Genomic DNA, 17437 nt, shown 5'->3' with positions numbered 1-17437 from the left:
TTAATTTCATTTTTTATTTTATTTTTTACATTCTAGTGAAATTTTTGGTAATTATATAGTGTTACCTTAGGCTAGTGTTATAACAGTATTTGATGGGGGGTGGTCTTTTTTTGGGAAGGGAATATTTTATGTGCATTTTTTTATTTTATTTAATTATTAAACATTTTTATTTATTTTTGTATGCTTTCCCTCCAAGGCAGTGTATGTAATGAACACTTGGAAAACTTCATGCAATCGAATTAAGATTGACAAAGTATGAGCTGCACCTGGTGCTGGGTCAGTGATCACACAACCAAGGTGGCGTCCCCTTTATTTTGGGTTCTGCAGCAGGGCGTATGTTGAGGTCTCAATAAGACTGGGTGTCATCTCCCCTTGCTGGAGATACAGGTGGCCCCTCTGGCATGCTGGATAACCTGAAGAGCACATTGTGTAGCACAGGCAGTGTGTGGCAGCATTATCTTGTTGGACACCACTTCTCGTAACAAAAAAGGCAGTAGGACTGGTTCCATGATGTCCTGGATATACAGAAGACTGGTCAATGGTCCCTCCACAAATACCAGATGGGAACGGCCATGGCAGCTAAAGGCGCCCCACACCATGGCACCTGGTGTTGGGCCAGTGTGTCTCCACAGTATGCATAATGGCAGTAGGCGCTCTCCAGCCCTCCTCCGAACTCTGATGAAGCCGACAATGGCAAACGATAGTGTACAGTGATGAAGGCAGGTTCTGCCTTTGTACTAAGCAGCAGGGTTAGGACTCATGCACACGAATGTGTGTGCCCCCTGCTGTGGGGCGCAAACTGCGGTCTGCAATGCACAGTCCGCCCACTAAAAAATAGGACGTTCTATTTATTTTGCGGTGCGAAGGCACGGGCCAAAATCCCACGGAAGCGCTTAGTAGTGCTTCCGATCTGTGCCACCGCTCTGTATCTTGAGGATTGTGGACCCATTCAGTCAGTGGGTGCACATCCGTGATACAGAGTGCACACGGCCTGTGCCCACATATTGCAGACCTGCTGTTTGTGGTCTACAATACAGACATGGGGCATCTTGCAAGGAGGTCTTTTTTTACTTTTGAGGGAAAGCAAAAAAAAAATTTGAAAAGTTATAATAAAAAAGTTACATTTAAAAAATACACACATAAAATATCCCCTTCCCCAAAAATAGACCACCCCTCATCAAATACTGTTGTAATGCTAGCCCCACCCCTAAAATGGTCAAACACAGTAATTTTTTTATGTAACCTAATATAACTGCCAAGCATTTTACTAGAATGTAAAAATTTTTTGAAGCTATAAAATTATTGAAGTTTAACCCCTTAAGGACACAGCCTTATTACACCTTAGGACCAGGCCATTTTTTGAAAATCTGACCAGTGTCACTTTAAGTGCTGATAACTTTAAAACGCTTTGACTTATCCAGGCCGTTCTGAGATTGTTTTTTCGTCACATATTGTACTTCATGACACTGGTAAAATGAAGTCAAAAATATTTTTTTTGCACCAAAAAATACCTAATTTAACAAAAATTTTGAAGAATTTGCAAATTTCAAAGTTTCAGTTTCTCTACTTCTGTAATACATAGTAATACCCCTAAAAATTGTGATGACTTTACATTCCCCATATGTCTACTTCATGTTTGAATTATTTTGGGAATGATATTTTATTTTTTGGGGATGTTACAAGGCTTAGAAGTTTAGAAGCAAATCTTGAAATTTGAGAAATTTACAAAAACCCAATTTTTAGGGACCACTACAGCTCTGAAGTCACTTTGCGAGGCTTACATAATAGAAACCACCCAAAAATGACCCCATTCTATAAACTACACCCCTCAAGGTATTCAAAACTGATTTTACAAACTTCGTTAACCCTTTAGGTGTTGCATAAGAGTTATTGGCAAATGGGGATAAAATTTGAGAATTTCATTTTTTTGCCTAATTTTCCATTTTAACAAATTTTTTCAACTAACAAAGCAAGGGTTAACAGCCAAACAAGACTGTATCTTTATTGCCCTGACTCTGCCGTTTACAGAAACACCCCATATGTGGCCGTAAACTACTGTACGGCCACACAGCGGGGCGTAGAGTGAAAGGTGTGCCATATTGTTTTTGGAAGGCAGGTTTTGCTGGACTGTTTTTTTGACACCATGTCCCATTTGAAACCCCCTGATGCACCCCTAGAGTAGAAACTCCATAAAAGTGACCCCATCTAAGAAACTACACCCCTCAAGGTATTCAAAACTGATTTTACATACGTTTTTAACCCTTTAGGTGTTGCACAAGATTTAATGGAAAATAGAGATACAATTTCCAAATTTCACTTTTTTGGCAGATTTTCCATTTTAATATTTTTTTTTTCCAGTTACAAAGCAAGGGTTAACAGCCAAACAAAACTCATTATTTATGGCCCTAATTCTGTAGTTTACAGAAACACCCCATATGTGGTCGTAAACTGCTGTACGGGCACACGGCAGGGCGCAGAAGGAAAGAAATGCTATACGGTTTTTGGAAGGCAGATTTTGCTGGACTGTTTTTTTTTTTTTTTTTACACCATGTCCCATTTGAAGCCCCCCTGATGCACCCCTAGAGTAGAAACTCTAAAAAAGTGACCCCATTTTAGAAACTACGGGATAGGGTGGCAGTGTTGTTGGTACTAGTTTAGGGTACATATGATTTTTGGTTGCTCTATATTACACTTTTGTGCGGCAAGGTAACAAGAAATACCTTTTTGGCACAGTTTTTATTTTTATTTTTTTGTTATTTACAACATTCATCTGACAGGTTAGATCATGTGGTAATTTTATAGAGCAGGTTGTCACGGACGCGGCGATACCTAATATGTATAAAAATTTTTTTATTTATGTAAGTTTTACACAATGATTTCATTTTTAAAACAAAAAAAGTTTTAGTTTCTCCATAGTCTAAGAACCATAGTTTTTTCAGTTTTTGGGCGATTATCTTAAGTAGAGTCTCCTTTTTTGCGGGATGAGATGACTGTTTGGCACTATTTTGGGGTGCATATGATTTTTTTTGATCGCTTGCTATTACACCTTTTGTGACGCAAGAACAAAGAATTGCTTTTTTTACACCGTTTTTATTTTTATTTTTTTACGGTGGTCACCTGAGGGGTTAGGTCATGTGATATTTTTATAGAGCCGGTCGATACGGACGCGGCAATACCTAATATGTATACTTTTTTTTAATTTATGTAGGTTTTACACAATGATTTCATTTTTGAAACAAAAAAAATGATGTTTTAGTGTTTCCATAGTCTAAGAGCCATAGTTTTTTCAGTTTTTGGGCGATTATCTTAAGTAGGGTCTCATTTTTTGCAGGATGAGATGACTGTTTGATTGTTACAATTTTGGCGTACATGCGACTTTTTTGATCACTTTTATTACCTTTTTTTGGAAAGTAAGGTGGGCAAAATTTCAATTTCATCATAGTTTTTAATTTTTTATTTTTATGGCGTTCACCGTTCGGGTAAAGTAACATGACCGTTTTATAGATCAGGTCGTTACGGACGCGGCGATACCAAACATGTGTAGGGAATTTTATTTTTTTCATTTTTAATCAGTGATAAATGTGTTTTTTGATTTTTACTTTTTTTTTTCACTTTTTTTACTTTTTACTTTTTTTTTTACCCAGACCCACTTGGTTCTTGAAGATCCAGTGGGTCTGATGTCTGTATAATACAGTACAGTACAATATATAGTACTGTACTGTATTTTACTTACACTGAACAGATCTATGTCTTTAGCATAGATCTGTTCAGCACCATGGACAGCAGGACGCCTGAGCAGGTGTCCTGTTGCCATGGGAACCTTCCCCGTCTGCCACAACTTCGCAGACGGGGAAGGGTGAGGACGGGGCTTCGGAGGGCTGTCTGGGGGCTCTCTCCCTCTCCCATCGGGGGGGGCTGCAAAGGCACAGCAGCCCCCCGATCGGAGAGGGAGGGAGCTCCCTGCGCTGTCAACCTTTTCCATACAGCGGTCCGTACGGACCGCTGTATGGAAAGGGTTAAACGGCTGACATCGCATCAACGATGTTAGCCGTTTATACCAGGGTGCCAGCAATGTGCTGGCACCCTGGTATACCCACTAGACGCCAACGATTATTCAAGGGGAGGCGGGCGGGGGATCGCGATCCCGCACCGCCCGCAACCCTCCCCCTGCACCACCCGCCCACATAATATCATTCAGGGGTGCAGGGGGAGGAAAAAACATATATATTTTGGGCATTATAAAGTTTCTGATCCCCGCGGTCAGGGACCGCGAGGATCAGAAACGGCATAAAGCGCATCAAACCGCAGGTCTGAATTGACCTGCGGTTTGTTGCGATCGCCGACATAGGGCGGGGCCACGGGATCCCCCCGCGCATTTAGCCTAGGTGCCTGCTCAATGATTTGAGCAGGCACCTTGTTCCGATCACTGCCAGCCGGGCGGCAGTGATCGGAACAACACATGACGTACCGGTACGTCATGTGTCCTTAAGTACCAGGACATCATGACGTACCAGTACGTCATGTGTCCTGAAGAGGTTAAAGGGGTTGGGCCACCTGATATTAATGGCATATCCTAGCGACCTATGTCAGATAGGTGCGAGTCACACCTCTGGGACCCACTTCTATCTCCAGGACGGAGCCCGCATGTGCTGCACGCTCTTTATTCATTTCTATAGGAGTTCCAAAATGTGGGTGAGCGAGCATGCTCAGCTATTTTTGGAAGTCCAATAGAAGTGAGTAGAGATCGCACTGTACATGCACAGCCACCTCTTCGCTCACCACTATGGGACTGCTGGAAATAACCGAACTCCAATAGAAATAATTGGAGGATGGCTACACTTGCACAGTGCGCTCTCCTTCCCTTCAGGGGTTTGGTTTTGGAGATTGGAGCGGGTCCCTCCTCTGGGACCTGTTTGTATCCAACATTTGATGGCAAAGCCTTGTCATCAGTGTCTGAGATGAAAATACCCCTTTTAAGAGTTCTTTTTCACTTTCTGCTAGTGTTGAGAAAAAAAAATATATAATGTTTTAATATATATATATATATATATATATATATATATATATATATATATATATATATATATATATATATACACACACACACACATAAAATTTTCCGCTGTACATTCCCACTGTAACAGGCAGCTCAGCAGGCGATCCTCACCCAGTTAAACATAATTTATTGCTTGTGCCGCAGAGCATCTTATTTTTCCTTTTCCCTCTGTTTCACAACTTCCTCCTGTCCGACATTTATAAGGACGAATGGATTGTGCAGGCTTCTTCAAGATGTGTCACTTAAAGCGAAGCCCCCAGTGCCGGTCCAGGAATCTGCTGTGCATGAGTTATGCTCTTGTTACGATGTCTAGACCTGCGGCAGCTGGAACCGGAGTGTACGTGGAGACGCTCGTTTAACTTCACTTTCTTTTCATGTCGCTCCTAACCTGGACCAGATGGGCATCCAAATGCATTTTATGTTCTCCTTCCGTACGCTGTTCCATCAGCTGGAAAGCTTAAAAGTCACCGCCGGCAAGAAGCCGGCACGTTGCATCAGCAGCAGTAACATTTCCTCCTTGCAGCGTGCTGTGGTCAGGACTCCCGAGGAGGAAGCAGGAACGTCCTATTTCCTGATAGATGTGCGGCCACATGAAAGCCAGAGCGCTGAGCATGTTTGTCAATCTGGAGGCTTTGTTGTACAGTCCATAAATGTCACCTAAAGGCCTTTTTAAAGGGGTTGGGCCAAGATAGAAACTTGTCCCCTGTCCAACATCTGGGAGTCACAAAAAAGGGGGTCCTTCTTCTACATATGAATATAGAAAGCACGCTGCCGCTCCATTCATTCTGTTGGACCACCCGCCAGAGATAGTTTAGTGCTGAACACTACTATTTCCATCACTCCCACAGAGAATGTATGGAGCGGTGATGCACATGCTTACCTGCCGCTCCATTCATTTGGAGCCCTGTCCTCATGATGCCAGCGGTCAGACCCTCCCTCCACTTATCATCCATCCAGTGAATAGGGGAATGACTTTCTATCTTTAAAAAAAAAAAACTTTAATGACCACTGCAGAAAGGCGTATTGGCAGTTATTAAGGAGTTAATCTGACATTTGATTCTCCAGAAAACAAGAGAAGACCGTAAAGACAGAAGGGTACATTTTAGGGTTCCCTAGATGGTTGACTAATCAGCGTACTTATAAACCTGCCGGTAACCTGTTCCTTTTAAGTGTTTTTTTTTTATCCCCATCTTTGTATTTAGCGACATATCCCTTAGATATATCCCTTAGATACAGCCAAAGGGATCCAACAGATGAAGAGAATAAAGGAACAGAGGCCCCTTCAGTATCTTCCTTTTTACAGCATGTGCAGAAAGTCAGTTGTAATACCTGCACAAGCCTGAGGGTGGCAGGGGAAAAAAAGGGCTCCTTTTAGCTGCTTATGTCTCCTGATTCGTAGCAGCTAGAGACACGGGTCTTGTTTGAAAGTGTTCATTTTAGGCTTTCATATAAGGCCAAAATGACAGCATTAGCCCAAGATAAGCAGGAGATATCACTGTTAGAAATCAAGTCGGGAATAATCGGGGATAAAACCTGCTTTTACTTTCACATTCAGATGCATTCACTGCATCCCGATTTCTAACAGTAATATCTTCCCATGTAGTGAAGATATTGCTGTCATAATTGAAATGCCAACTTTCAAAGAATACAAAGCCCATATCTCTAGCTGCTGCCTATCCAGAGATATGAGCAGCTAAAGCAGCTCCCCCCAGCTAAAGCAGAGGTCTGGAGGAGGGGGAGCAGTTGCAGACAGCCTACACAGGAGAGAAGAAAAAATGAAAAATGTATAGAAATTTGTCATTATCATCATTGCAGTGACTGACATAATAAAGTTATATTATTTATACCACACATTGAACGCCGTAAAGAAATTCCACACAATAATGTTAGAATTGCTGTTTTGTTATTTTTTGAGGGATAGATAAAAAAATAAGTTATTTAATACGCTATATATACCCCAAAATGGTTCCTGAAAACCTACAACTAATCTCGCAAAAGAAAAAAAAAGAATTTAGAAGAAAAAATGTAAGTTATGACTGCTGGAACACGAAGGGGGGAAATGTTATTGGTCCTGAAGGCTAAATTGTCACTAAGGGGTTAAACATGCAATTTTGTCCCCTGACTTGGGCGGCAACAAGATTTACTGTAGACACTCATTAAAAATCTACAATTAAAAAAATTTATATTTTTGGGAGGGTTTTTCTAATTTTAGTGTGACTGTGAGGAGGTTAATCCGGCATCAGTTATGAAACATTTATCATTACTGAACTGTTACAGAAAATCATGTCCCGTAGTAATGCTACGTTGCTCTCTACGTCCTTGGTCTCCCACTTTTGCACCATTCTAGTCACATACCCTGGTGCCACGATCCTGGCAGGCAGTTTTCTTGACACCACTGTCTTTTTTTTTTTTTTTTAATTGTAGGAAATACAACTGGAGCATGCACGACAAGCCTTTGTCCAACGTGACACAGACCACACTGGGACGATCAATGCCATGGACTTTAGGGACATCATGGTGACCATCCGCCCACATGTCTTGACACCATTCGTGGAGCAGTGCTTAGTGGCTGTAAGTAAATCTGTCCAAACGTCATTCACATTACTTCATGGACTCTGTAGATTTGAAAAAATCTGCAAATCCGCACATAGATCATGTTGGTTTTTTCATCGCGAATTCCGTCTTATTCTTAAATGTTGTTCTGTTTGGATCCTGGGCCCCTGTGCACTCTGTGTTGCCATAGTTAGACTTCAGACCAACCCTTTGTAGTCTGATCCTGCCGTTGCGATCCCGTGTATCTTGCTTTTGATGTAAGTTGGCAAGCTTAACTGCAGGATCAGACAACAGACGGTTTGTCGGTAGTCTGTAGCTATGTTGATGGATAGGTCTGCATAGGGGCTGGAGACCCAAATGGATATTGGCGAACCGGAAACTATCATCTGTGGGCAGATCCAAGGCCTTATTTATGCAGAGAACCTCTGGGATCACCAGACCTCTGTAAGAGATCCGGCAAAACAGCAGATGATGATCTGAGGAATGAGCTGTGCCGGTTTGTAATGAAGGATAACTTGTATGCGCTTTCGGTCGGGTTTAACCACTAGCAGGAGATTAGAATAAGGGTCCATTCACACGTCCGCAAGTGTTTTGCGGATTCGCAAAACACGACACCGGCCATGTGCGCATGGCCGGCACTATAATAGAAAATGCCTATTCTTGTCCGCTATTGCCGCGGACCGGAAGTGCGGCTGCAGACAGCACACGCATCTTTTCCGGCCCCATTTAAAATGAATGGGTCCGCACCCATTCGCATAATTGCGGAACAGATCAGGACCATTCATACGGATGTCTGAATGGAGCCTAAATGGTTCTTTTGTCCAGAAAGAGCGCCACTTCATGTGACCTGGCCATGTCATGTATCTGGTCACTTGGCCATGTCATGCATCTGGTCACTTGGCCATGTCATGCATCTGGTCACTTGGCCATGTCATGTATTTGTGCTCCTGAGACTGAGCAAAAAAGTAATTTTTTTTTTTTTTTTTTTTCCTGCTCTCGGATAACTGTCGTATAAAGGGGCTGTCCACTTTCCCAAAAACATTTCCATTCACCCTATTATGTGATTCTTCGTTAAAGGGGTATTACGGTTATAATAAGTTGTATCCTATCCACAGGATAGGTGATAACGATTAGATCGGGTGGGGTCCTACTCCTGGGACCCCCACTGATCATGAAAACGGGAGCACACCAAAACAAAGGAGCGGCCGGTCAGGCATGCACGCAGCTGCTCTATCCATTTCTGTAGGAGTTCTGGATATAGACAAGTGAGTGAGCATGCCCAACCGGCAGCTCTGTTTGTTTCGGTGTGAGGGTCACAGTGGTACGGTGATCTAGTAGCTATCCCCTATTCTGTGTAAGTGGAATACCCCTTTAATAGTGGGGTTCCTCTGTTCAGGATCGTGATCCGTTGGTCAGAGTGGAGAGCGGTTACAAAGAAAGTCTCTTGCTTTGGAGGATCTGTCCTTTTCCTGTATTACAAAGGCAACCCACTGATTTTATTGGACATTTTGTAATGCTTCATTTCCCCTGTGGTGGCGCTGTAGGGAAACAGAAGACTTGGGCTACTTTCACACTTGTGGCAGAGTGATCCGGCAAGCAGTTCCGTCGCCGGCAAAACGTATGCCAACTGATGGCATTTGTAAGACTGATCAGTCAGAAAAAATGCATTGAGATGCCGGATCAGTCTTTCCGGTGTCATCCGGCATTAATTTTTTTCACCTTTTTTTTTTCCGGCACTAATACATTCCTATGGAAAAAAATGCATTCACCGGAGATAAAACTGTAGCATGCTACGGTTTTATCTTTTGCCTGATCAGTCAAAATGACTGAACTGAAGACATCCTGATGCATCCTGAACGGATTAGTCTCCATTCAGAATGCATGGGGATAAAACTGATCTCTATGCCGGAAAAGAAAAACGCAAGTGTGAAAGTACCCTAACTGTCAGGTTTGCACATACAGTTCACAACTGGTCACTTCAGGTCCTGGCAGAAGGAAACTTAATGATCAGCTTCTGGTCAAGGGACCTATTTAACAAATAGGAATTGTTCAAAGCGGAAAGGAAAACCCCTTTAAATTCCAGGAGTTGTCCTCTGTGGATCCCTATAATGTTATAAGGGGTGCTTGCAGTTACTCTTTACTATAGTTAATGGGAGGGTCATGGTCAGAGGACCCCCTCCCTTACTTCCATATGCCCCTTTAAAGGTGTTCTCCAGGAATTAGAAAAAAAAAATACTTAAATATTACTTTATTATAAATATATTCCCAAATACCTTTCATTTGTTATAATGGCTCTTCTTGTCTGTGGAGCAATCAGGGGAAATAAAATGGGCGCTGTCTTTTAGTACACACAAAACCTGTCCTAATCGCACAGCAGGACCAGTTACTTCAGAGCAGTGAGCCAAAGAGCTGCCTCATCCTCCTCTCTGCTCTACTTGTCTGGGATTATGATCCTGAATACAGCTGATAAGATCTTTAGCAGAATCTTTGTAGTAATTGGGTCCATGAGGAGACATAAAGTACAGAGAGGAGGTGGGGATGTGGATAATGAGCAGCAGCTCTTGTATGCAGTCTCCATTACAACAGCCTCACATTACCACCGTCTGTCCTGTCCGTCCTCTCTATACTCCATGTCTCCTCATGAACTCCATTCGTACAGAGATTCAGCTGAAGATCTTATCACCTGTATTCAAGATCATAATCCCTGACGAACAGAGGATGAGGCAGCTCTTTAGCTCAGTGTTGAGAAATAACTTGTGCTGCTGTATGATTGACAGGTTTTGTGTGTACTAATAGGACAACGGCCATTTTACTTCTAATGATTGCTCCCCAGACAAAACAAGGCATTATAACTAATAAATCGTGTTTGGGAATATATTTATAATAAAGTATAATTTAAGTATTTAAATTTTCTTAATTCCCGGAGAGCACCTTTTAAAGTGTAACTGCCGTTTCATTTTTTTTATACCCTTTTATACCCAGTTTTACCTGATAATAACGCCCACAAATGTGTGCTACTTTCCTATTCTGCAGCCTTTTTTCACAGCGTTGTCATGTGCAGCCGTCTCCTCTGTATTATAAACAAGAGACTGGGAGAGCACTGGGAGGAGGAGCACAGCCCTGAGTGCCTGGGCTCGGGCAGAAAGTGGAGGGGGAGATGGTGATATCTCCTGAATGGTAGCAGCTAGAAACATACAACTGATCTTGTTTGAAAGCTGACATTCCAGGCTTTCATACAAGTCCAAGCAACAGTGGAGAAATCACTGTTAAAAATGGAGTCGGGAATAATCACGGGTAAAACCTGCTTTTACTTTCACTTTTAGCTTCATTCACAGCATCCCGATTTTCTATCAGTGACATCTTTCCCTGTACTGAACATATTGCTGTCATTCTGGTATTGTCTGAAAGCTTAGAATGTCGAACCAGAAAAATGAGCAGCTAAAGCAGCCGCCCCCCTCCCCTCCCTGTCAGTGTGGAGGAGAATGAGGTAGCAGCTGCAGAGCTGACGGGCTGCAGAAGTTGAGAAAAATATATGGAAATGTGTGTGACTTTATCATCAATATAGTGACCAACATAGTAAAATCGTTATTTTTACCACACAGTGAATGCCATAAAAATATTCCACAAATTAATGTAAAAATTGCATTTTTTTTTCTTTCACTCTAAAATTAAATTAATAAGTTATTTAATTGACTATATATACACCCTCCAAAAAACCTTTTAATGTGACTAAGAGGCTAAAACAAGTGCTTACTGATTTCATGTAATTGCAGGGCTTGTCTCTGGTTAGCTGTACGTGAGAGGATACACACTGCTCTGGGGTAGTGGGGGAGGTTATCTGCATTCTGATTGTTCCTGCTAGTTCATGTGAGGACAGCAAGGGCTTATGGGAAGTGAGGGAAATACAGGATGGCCTCAAGGACATGGCAAACATCACCACAGGAAGTGCAGCAGAGGCCATCTTAGGAAGATGCTGACATAGAGGCACAGATAAATAGGGTTGCTAAGGGCTGAATGCAGACATCAGAAAGGTAAAATTAACTGAAAAAATGATGATTACTTACTGGTAATTTGATTTTCCAGAGCCCATGACAGCACCACGAGAGAGGATCCGCCCCCCACAGACAGGAAACCTGCAGAATAAAAGGGCGGACACTCTCCTCCCAATTCAGTGTGATTTCCAAGCATCAGAGGAAGTCCGCCAACATAGTGTTAGATGATTAATCATAAATTTATTTGTGTTTTTTATGCAACACCCATGTGAATATAAGAGATTCAAGAGAACCCAATAGGGAGGGAATAGAAGGGTGCTGTCATGCATGGGCTCTGGAAAATCAAATTAAGTAATCACTTTTTCCTTTTGCCCATGACAGCACCACAAGAAATTTACTAGTGGAAAAATCAGGGTGGGAGAGTAGAAAGAAGCACCTTTTCCCCAAAGGATGACCCCGAAGGAGAGGAATTCAAATCAAGCAGATAGTGTTTGAAAAAAGTTGAAGGAGAAGACCAGGTAGCCGCTCTGCAAATATCCTCTATGGGAACAGAGAATTTTTCCTCCCAGGAAGTAGCAACTGCCCTGGTAGAATGTGCCTTAAGACCCACCAGAGGAGACAACCCGGAAGCAAGATAAGAAAAAGATATAGCAGACACAATCCACCTAGCTATAGAACTTTTTGTGGCCGCCTTTTCCCTTATTCACTCCTTGGAAGAGTATAAAGAGTGAGGAAGATCTGCGCCATTCTCTATTGCGAGATAGGTATTTAATCAAAGTCCTTCTAACATCTAGGCAGTGAAGAGATTTTTCTTTTTCTGACCCAGGGTTACTAAACAGTGTAGGGAGAACAATCTCCTGAGACCTATTAAATTTGGAAACAACTTTTGGAAGAAAAGACTGGTCTGGCCGAATCAAAACTTTAGCCTCTAAAATAGTGGTATATGGAGGATTAATGGAGATGGCCTGAATCTCATTATTCCTGCGAGCAGATGTTAAGGCTATTAGAAGGCAAAACTTTAGGGTGAGACATTTAATGGAGATGGTCTCTAAAGGCTCAAATGGAGGTTGAGTTAAAGTCTTCAACACTAGGTTTAAATCCCAAGAAGGAGGTCTACTGGAAGTTGTTGGGGTGGATCTGGCTACTGCTGAAAAGAACCTGGACACCCATCGGATCCCTGCTATGTCCTAATTAAACAAAGCTGACAGAGCTGAAATGTGTACCTTCAAAGTACTACTTGCTAGCTCTAAATCCAGTCCTTTCTGAAGGAACGCTAAAATTAGATGAATAGGAGCAGAAGAGGGGATGTCATTAATTTGGATCAGAGCAAAGTCTAGGAATTTTTGCCAAACCCTAGCATAAATAGCCACTGTCACTTTTTTCCTACTCTTAAGAAGGGTAGCGATCAGGGTGTCAGAGAATCCCTTCTTACCTAGCAAGTACCTTTTAAGTTTCAGGAGATTTTTTATGCCGGGGTGAAAAATTGAGTCTTGGCTCAATAGATTCCAGTTCTCTGGAAGAATCCAGGGATCCGAGATTGACATGATTCAGAGCCACGTGAACCAAGATCTTCTTTGCCAAAATGGGGCAATGAGCACAACCCTTTCCCCATCTTCCCTGATTTTCCATAAAACACGAGGAATCAAGGGAAGAGGAGGAAAGGCGTAAGCTAGGGGAAAATCCCATTTTGGAAGGAAAGCGTCTATCCCACAAGGGAATCCCGCCGGGTCTAGGGAGAAGAATCTCTTGACCTTCCTGTTCTGGTAAGTAGCAAAGAAGTAGATGTCTGGTTGTCCCCAGAGGGCCGTTATTTTCTTAATATTGGATTTGTCTAGAGTCCATTTACCCGGAGAGAAAAAATGGCGACTCAGAAAGTCTGCATTTTCTACGCCTCTGATATGTATTGCAGAGATCAAGGCGCACTTCTTTTTTTGCTAATAGGAGGATTTTCTGGGCTTCCTGCATCAGAGTTCTGCACCTTGTGCCCCCCTGCTTGTTCAGATACGAGACTACGGTCTTGTTGTCTGTCATGACTCTGAGATCTTTTCCTCTTATTCTTGGGAGGACAGAGGTCATTGCAAGGCGTTCCGCAACTAGTTATTTTAGGTTGGAGGATACTCTTTCCTGGATATCGCTCCAACGACCCTGAAAGGAGAGCTCTTGGATATGAGCACCCCATCCCCAGAGGCTTGCGTCTGTAGTTAGACATACCAGGTCTTCTAGCTTCCATGGAACCCCTTGAATCTGATTTTTCTCCTCCATCCACCACCTCGAGCTCTAAAGAGTAAGGTCTGATCTTATTTTTGCCTCCTAGGGAGTCGTTCTCCCAGAATAACAGGATTTCCCACTGGAGAACCATCGAGTGGAGTTGCGCCCATCTTACTGCCGGAATGCATGATGTGAGGGACCCCAAAATGGACATTCCTGTCCTCATTGTGATCACAGGGTTCCTGATCAGATCTTTTTATTTTTTTATTTTTTTTTTCTGGACAAGGATAACTATTTCCTGTGGTAAAAAAACATTTCTGGCAGAAGGACTGTAATATCAGTCCCAGAAAAGTCTTTTGGTAGGATCTGGTCTTGACTTTTCCAGATTCAAAATTCAGCCCAACTTGCTCAGAATTTCTGATACTGTCAATACTGCAGTTCTGCAAGCTTCTTCTGTTCCCCCTATTATCAGAAAATCGCCCAGATATGGTATGAAGAGAAAATCTTTTTCCCTTATGTGAGCTGCCATTTCTGCAATTATTTTCGTAAATACTCTTGGAGCTATGGACAGGCCAAACGGGAGAGTCTGGAACTGAAAGTGTCGAAGGTGACCCCCTAGTCTCACTGCGACTCTTAGGAATTTTTGATGCTCTGGAAAGATTTGGACATACTATGCATCTTTTGAGATCGAGTATTGCCATGAAACATTTTATAGTTTCCATTTTGAACATTATCTGTAAAAACCTGTTGAATTTTTTTAGGTTTATTATTCCCATCCCTTTTTTTTTTCACTAAAAACAGGGGAGAGTAAACCCCCCCCCCCCCACCTTCTTCCGCTTTTGTTACTGGCACAAAGACTGATTTTTCTACAAATTTTAGCACCCCATTTTCGATGGCTGAATTTCCTAGAGCCGAGGCCTGATCTTTTGTAATTAAGAATCTTGCTGGCGGGGACAGAAGAAATTCTAGTTTAAATCTGTTTGGTGTCTAGTATCCATGAACTTAAAGGAATCTAGGACCAGGCAGGAAAAATATTTTTTAATCTGCCACCGATCTGACTTCTGGCATCATTGCTGGTCTTGTTTCTTTTTGTTTCCAATGGATTGGTTAAAAAAGTAATTTCTACCTCTCCTTTCCGAAATCTGTCCTCCCGGGAATTTTTTTCATTTTGTTGGCCGCTTTATCTAGTAAGTCATCTAGGGTTGGTCCAAAAAGGTACTCCCCTTCACAAGGAACCCCACATAGTTTATTTTTAGATGGGAAATCTCCCACCCAATTTTTTTTTAGCAAGAGTGCTCTACGGGCTGAGTTAGACAAAGCATCAGATCTGGCCGCCAGTCTAACAGAGTCAGCTGAGGCGTCCGCCAAGAAATCGGCTGCTTTTCTTTATAGTTGGCAATGCTGATACAATCTCTTCCCTGGGGCATCTATTTCTTAATTGATTTTCTAATTCGGAGAGCCATACTATCAGAGAATGGGCCGTACAAGTAGAGGCAATGCTTGGTCTGAACGAAGAAGTAGGTGCTTCCCACACCCCTTTTAAAAAGTTATCAGCCTTTTTATCCAGTGGGTCCTTTTTAATATCCCCGTATCATCGAAGGGAAGAGCCGTCTTCCTAGATACTTTAGAAATGGCCACGTCTATTCCCGGTGCTTCATCCCATGTGGCACAATTTCCTCTTTGAAGGGATATTTACGTTTAAGATTTTTAGATATGTAAACTTATCTGTCAGTTTTATTCCATTCTCCCTTGATTAAAGCTGAAACATTTTTATGAACCGGAAAGGTGCTGTGGTGTCTAGATTACAGCCCCCCCAAACATAATATCCTGGATAGACCTGGCTTCTTTGGTCTCTTCAATGCCCATAGTTAAACATAGGGCTTTTAGGAGTTTCTCTGTGTCTTGTATAGGGAAACACGGTCTACCACTAATTTCACCTTCTTCAGAAGACGATAGGGATGAATCAATCAGACTGGATATATAATGAGGAATGCATGTCGCCTTCATCAGAATCTGACAAATTATGTTCCTGTATAGGATCATCTCGTCTAATTCTAGATTCTTTTTTAGATAAGGTAGAATTAACTTCCGTTTTGACTAGTGCCTGGAGACATTTGTAAAAAGATGGCGATTCCTCTGCCACTGTTTTATCAATACATGGCTGACGCATCCTCTTCTCCCATTCAGACGACAACCCAGTTTTACAAAGAACACATTCTTTATTCTTCTTTTTTGTCACCACTTTCCTAGGTTTTGTCTGTAACACATTAGTATAAGTGCATCAACAGAAAAAAATACAACGTTATGCCCAGAGCACTTACCCCCTCAGAGGTACCAAGGCTGGAGGGACTGCAGACTCTTCCACGTGCTTGTCCTCCTCCATGCTGCTTCTGTTACCGCACCAGCGCTGCTAGGACGCCGGCTATCCATCCATAATGCGCCCTTCTTATAGGCGCTTCTGTGATGATGTCACGCTCGATGCTGCGCGCCGGCGGTCACGTGGCACATGCCGCCCTCCCCGGCTTAAATGCTTGCCGGAAGCTCCTCCCCCTGGGGTCCGGAAGTCCGTGCCTCTAGCGCATCACCGATGCCGCCAGGAACTGTATGCTCCAGCACACAAAGTACTCCCTCCAGAGTTTTGCTGTGCCTCTGCCCGTCCCTTTCAGCGCACCAGAGATGCCAGATCCAGTCCACTATAGGGGTCAGCGTAGGAGCACCACCAGAGGGAGGGAACCTAAAAAGGAAAAAACTGCAGACTTCCCCAGAGACAGGAAACTACACCGAATTGGGAGGGAAGGTCCGCCCTTTTATTCTGCAGGTTTCCTGTCTGGGGGAAGGGGGGGGGGGGTGGATCCTCTCTCTTGCTGTGATGGGCGAAAGGGAAAATAAAGCTTCATGAATACCTTCCCTTCAGCATCACATATGTTAGGAATTAAATTTTTGGTTAGTGAAATACCAGTTACATTTTAAGGAATCATCCAAAGCTGACCATTAATAGATTCTGATTTCAAGCTGAATATAAGAATATTTTTGGGGATGATCTGGACCGCTGGGTGTCATACTCCAGGAACCCTCCTGCACCTAGGCTAAGCAATGGCGTCTAATGAAGAAGCAGGTTGTAATAAACTATCTTTAGTGAAAATAAATATAGAGGCCTTAAAGGGGTATTCTTATCACATAGAATGGGGGCATATCGCTAAGATATGCCCCCATTGTCTGATAGGTGCTGGTCCCACCTCTGGGAGCCGCACCTACAAGGGGAACGGAGAGGGGAGAGCTGTGGCTGGAGGACCCGGAGTACGTCCACCACCAAGCGCTGCTCCAATAAAAGTGAATGCGAGCGCACAGTGCATGCGCGGCCCCTGCTCCCATACATATCTATATGGGGCAGGCGGAAATAGCCAAGCCAGAGCTCTCTTGAAATGAATGGAGGGTGGCTGCTCATGCACAGTGTGACATTGACCAGACAATAGGGGCATATCCTAGCGATATGCCCCTATTGTATGTGATGGCAAAACCCCTTTAACCCATCCGTCTATGTGCCCTGGGGCATTTTTTGGGGAGAGGGTGTTTGGTTGCGCTTTATCCTGAAGGACAAGTTCTATGGTGATGTTTCTACATTTATTAC

At 42.9% G+C, this 17437-nt stretch overlaps 1 protein-coding gene across 1 annotated transcript in view; it reads left to right on the top strand.

Annotated features, from left to right (window-relative positions):
* Nucleotides 1-17437, top strand: part of SLC25A13 (solute carrier family 25 member 13) — a 115414-nt gene that overhangs the window by 45805 nt on the left and 52172 nt on the right. The window contains exon 6 of the mRNA XM_044293294.1: nt 7481-7627. Coding sequence (XP_044149229.1) covers nt 7481-7627 — 147 coding nt within the window. The remainder of the gene's footprint in view (nt 1-7480; nt 7628-17437) is intronic.

Source organism: Bufo gargarizans, chromosome 5, assembly GCF_014858855.1.
Source record: "Bufo gargarizans isolate SCDJY-AF-19 chromosome 5, ASM1485885v1, whole genome shotgun sequence".
Classification (NCBI taxonomy): domain Eukaryota; kingdom Metazoa; phylum Chordata; class Amphibia; order Anura; family Bufonidae; genus Bufo; species Bufo gargarizans.
The sequence above is the reverse complement of the archived record's forward strand: the minus strand, read 5'-3'. Positions and strand labels throughout refer to the sequence as shown.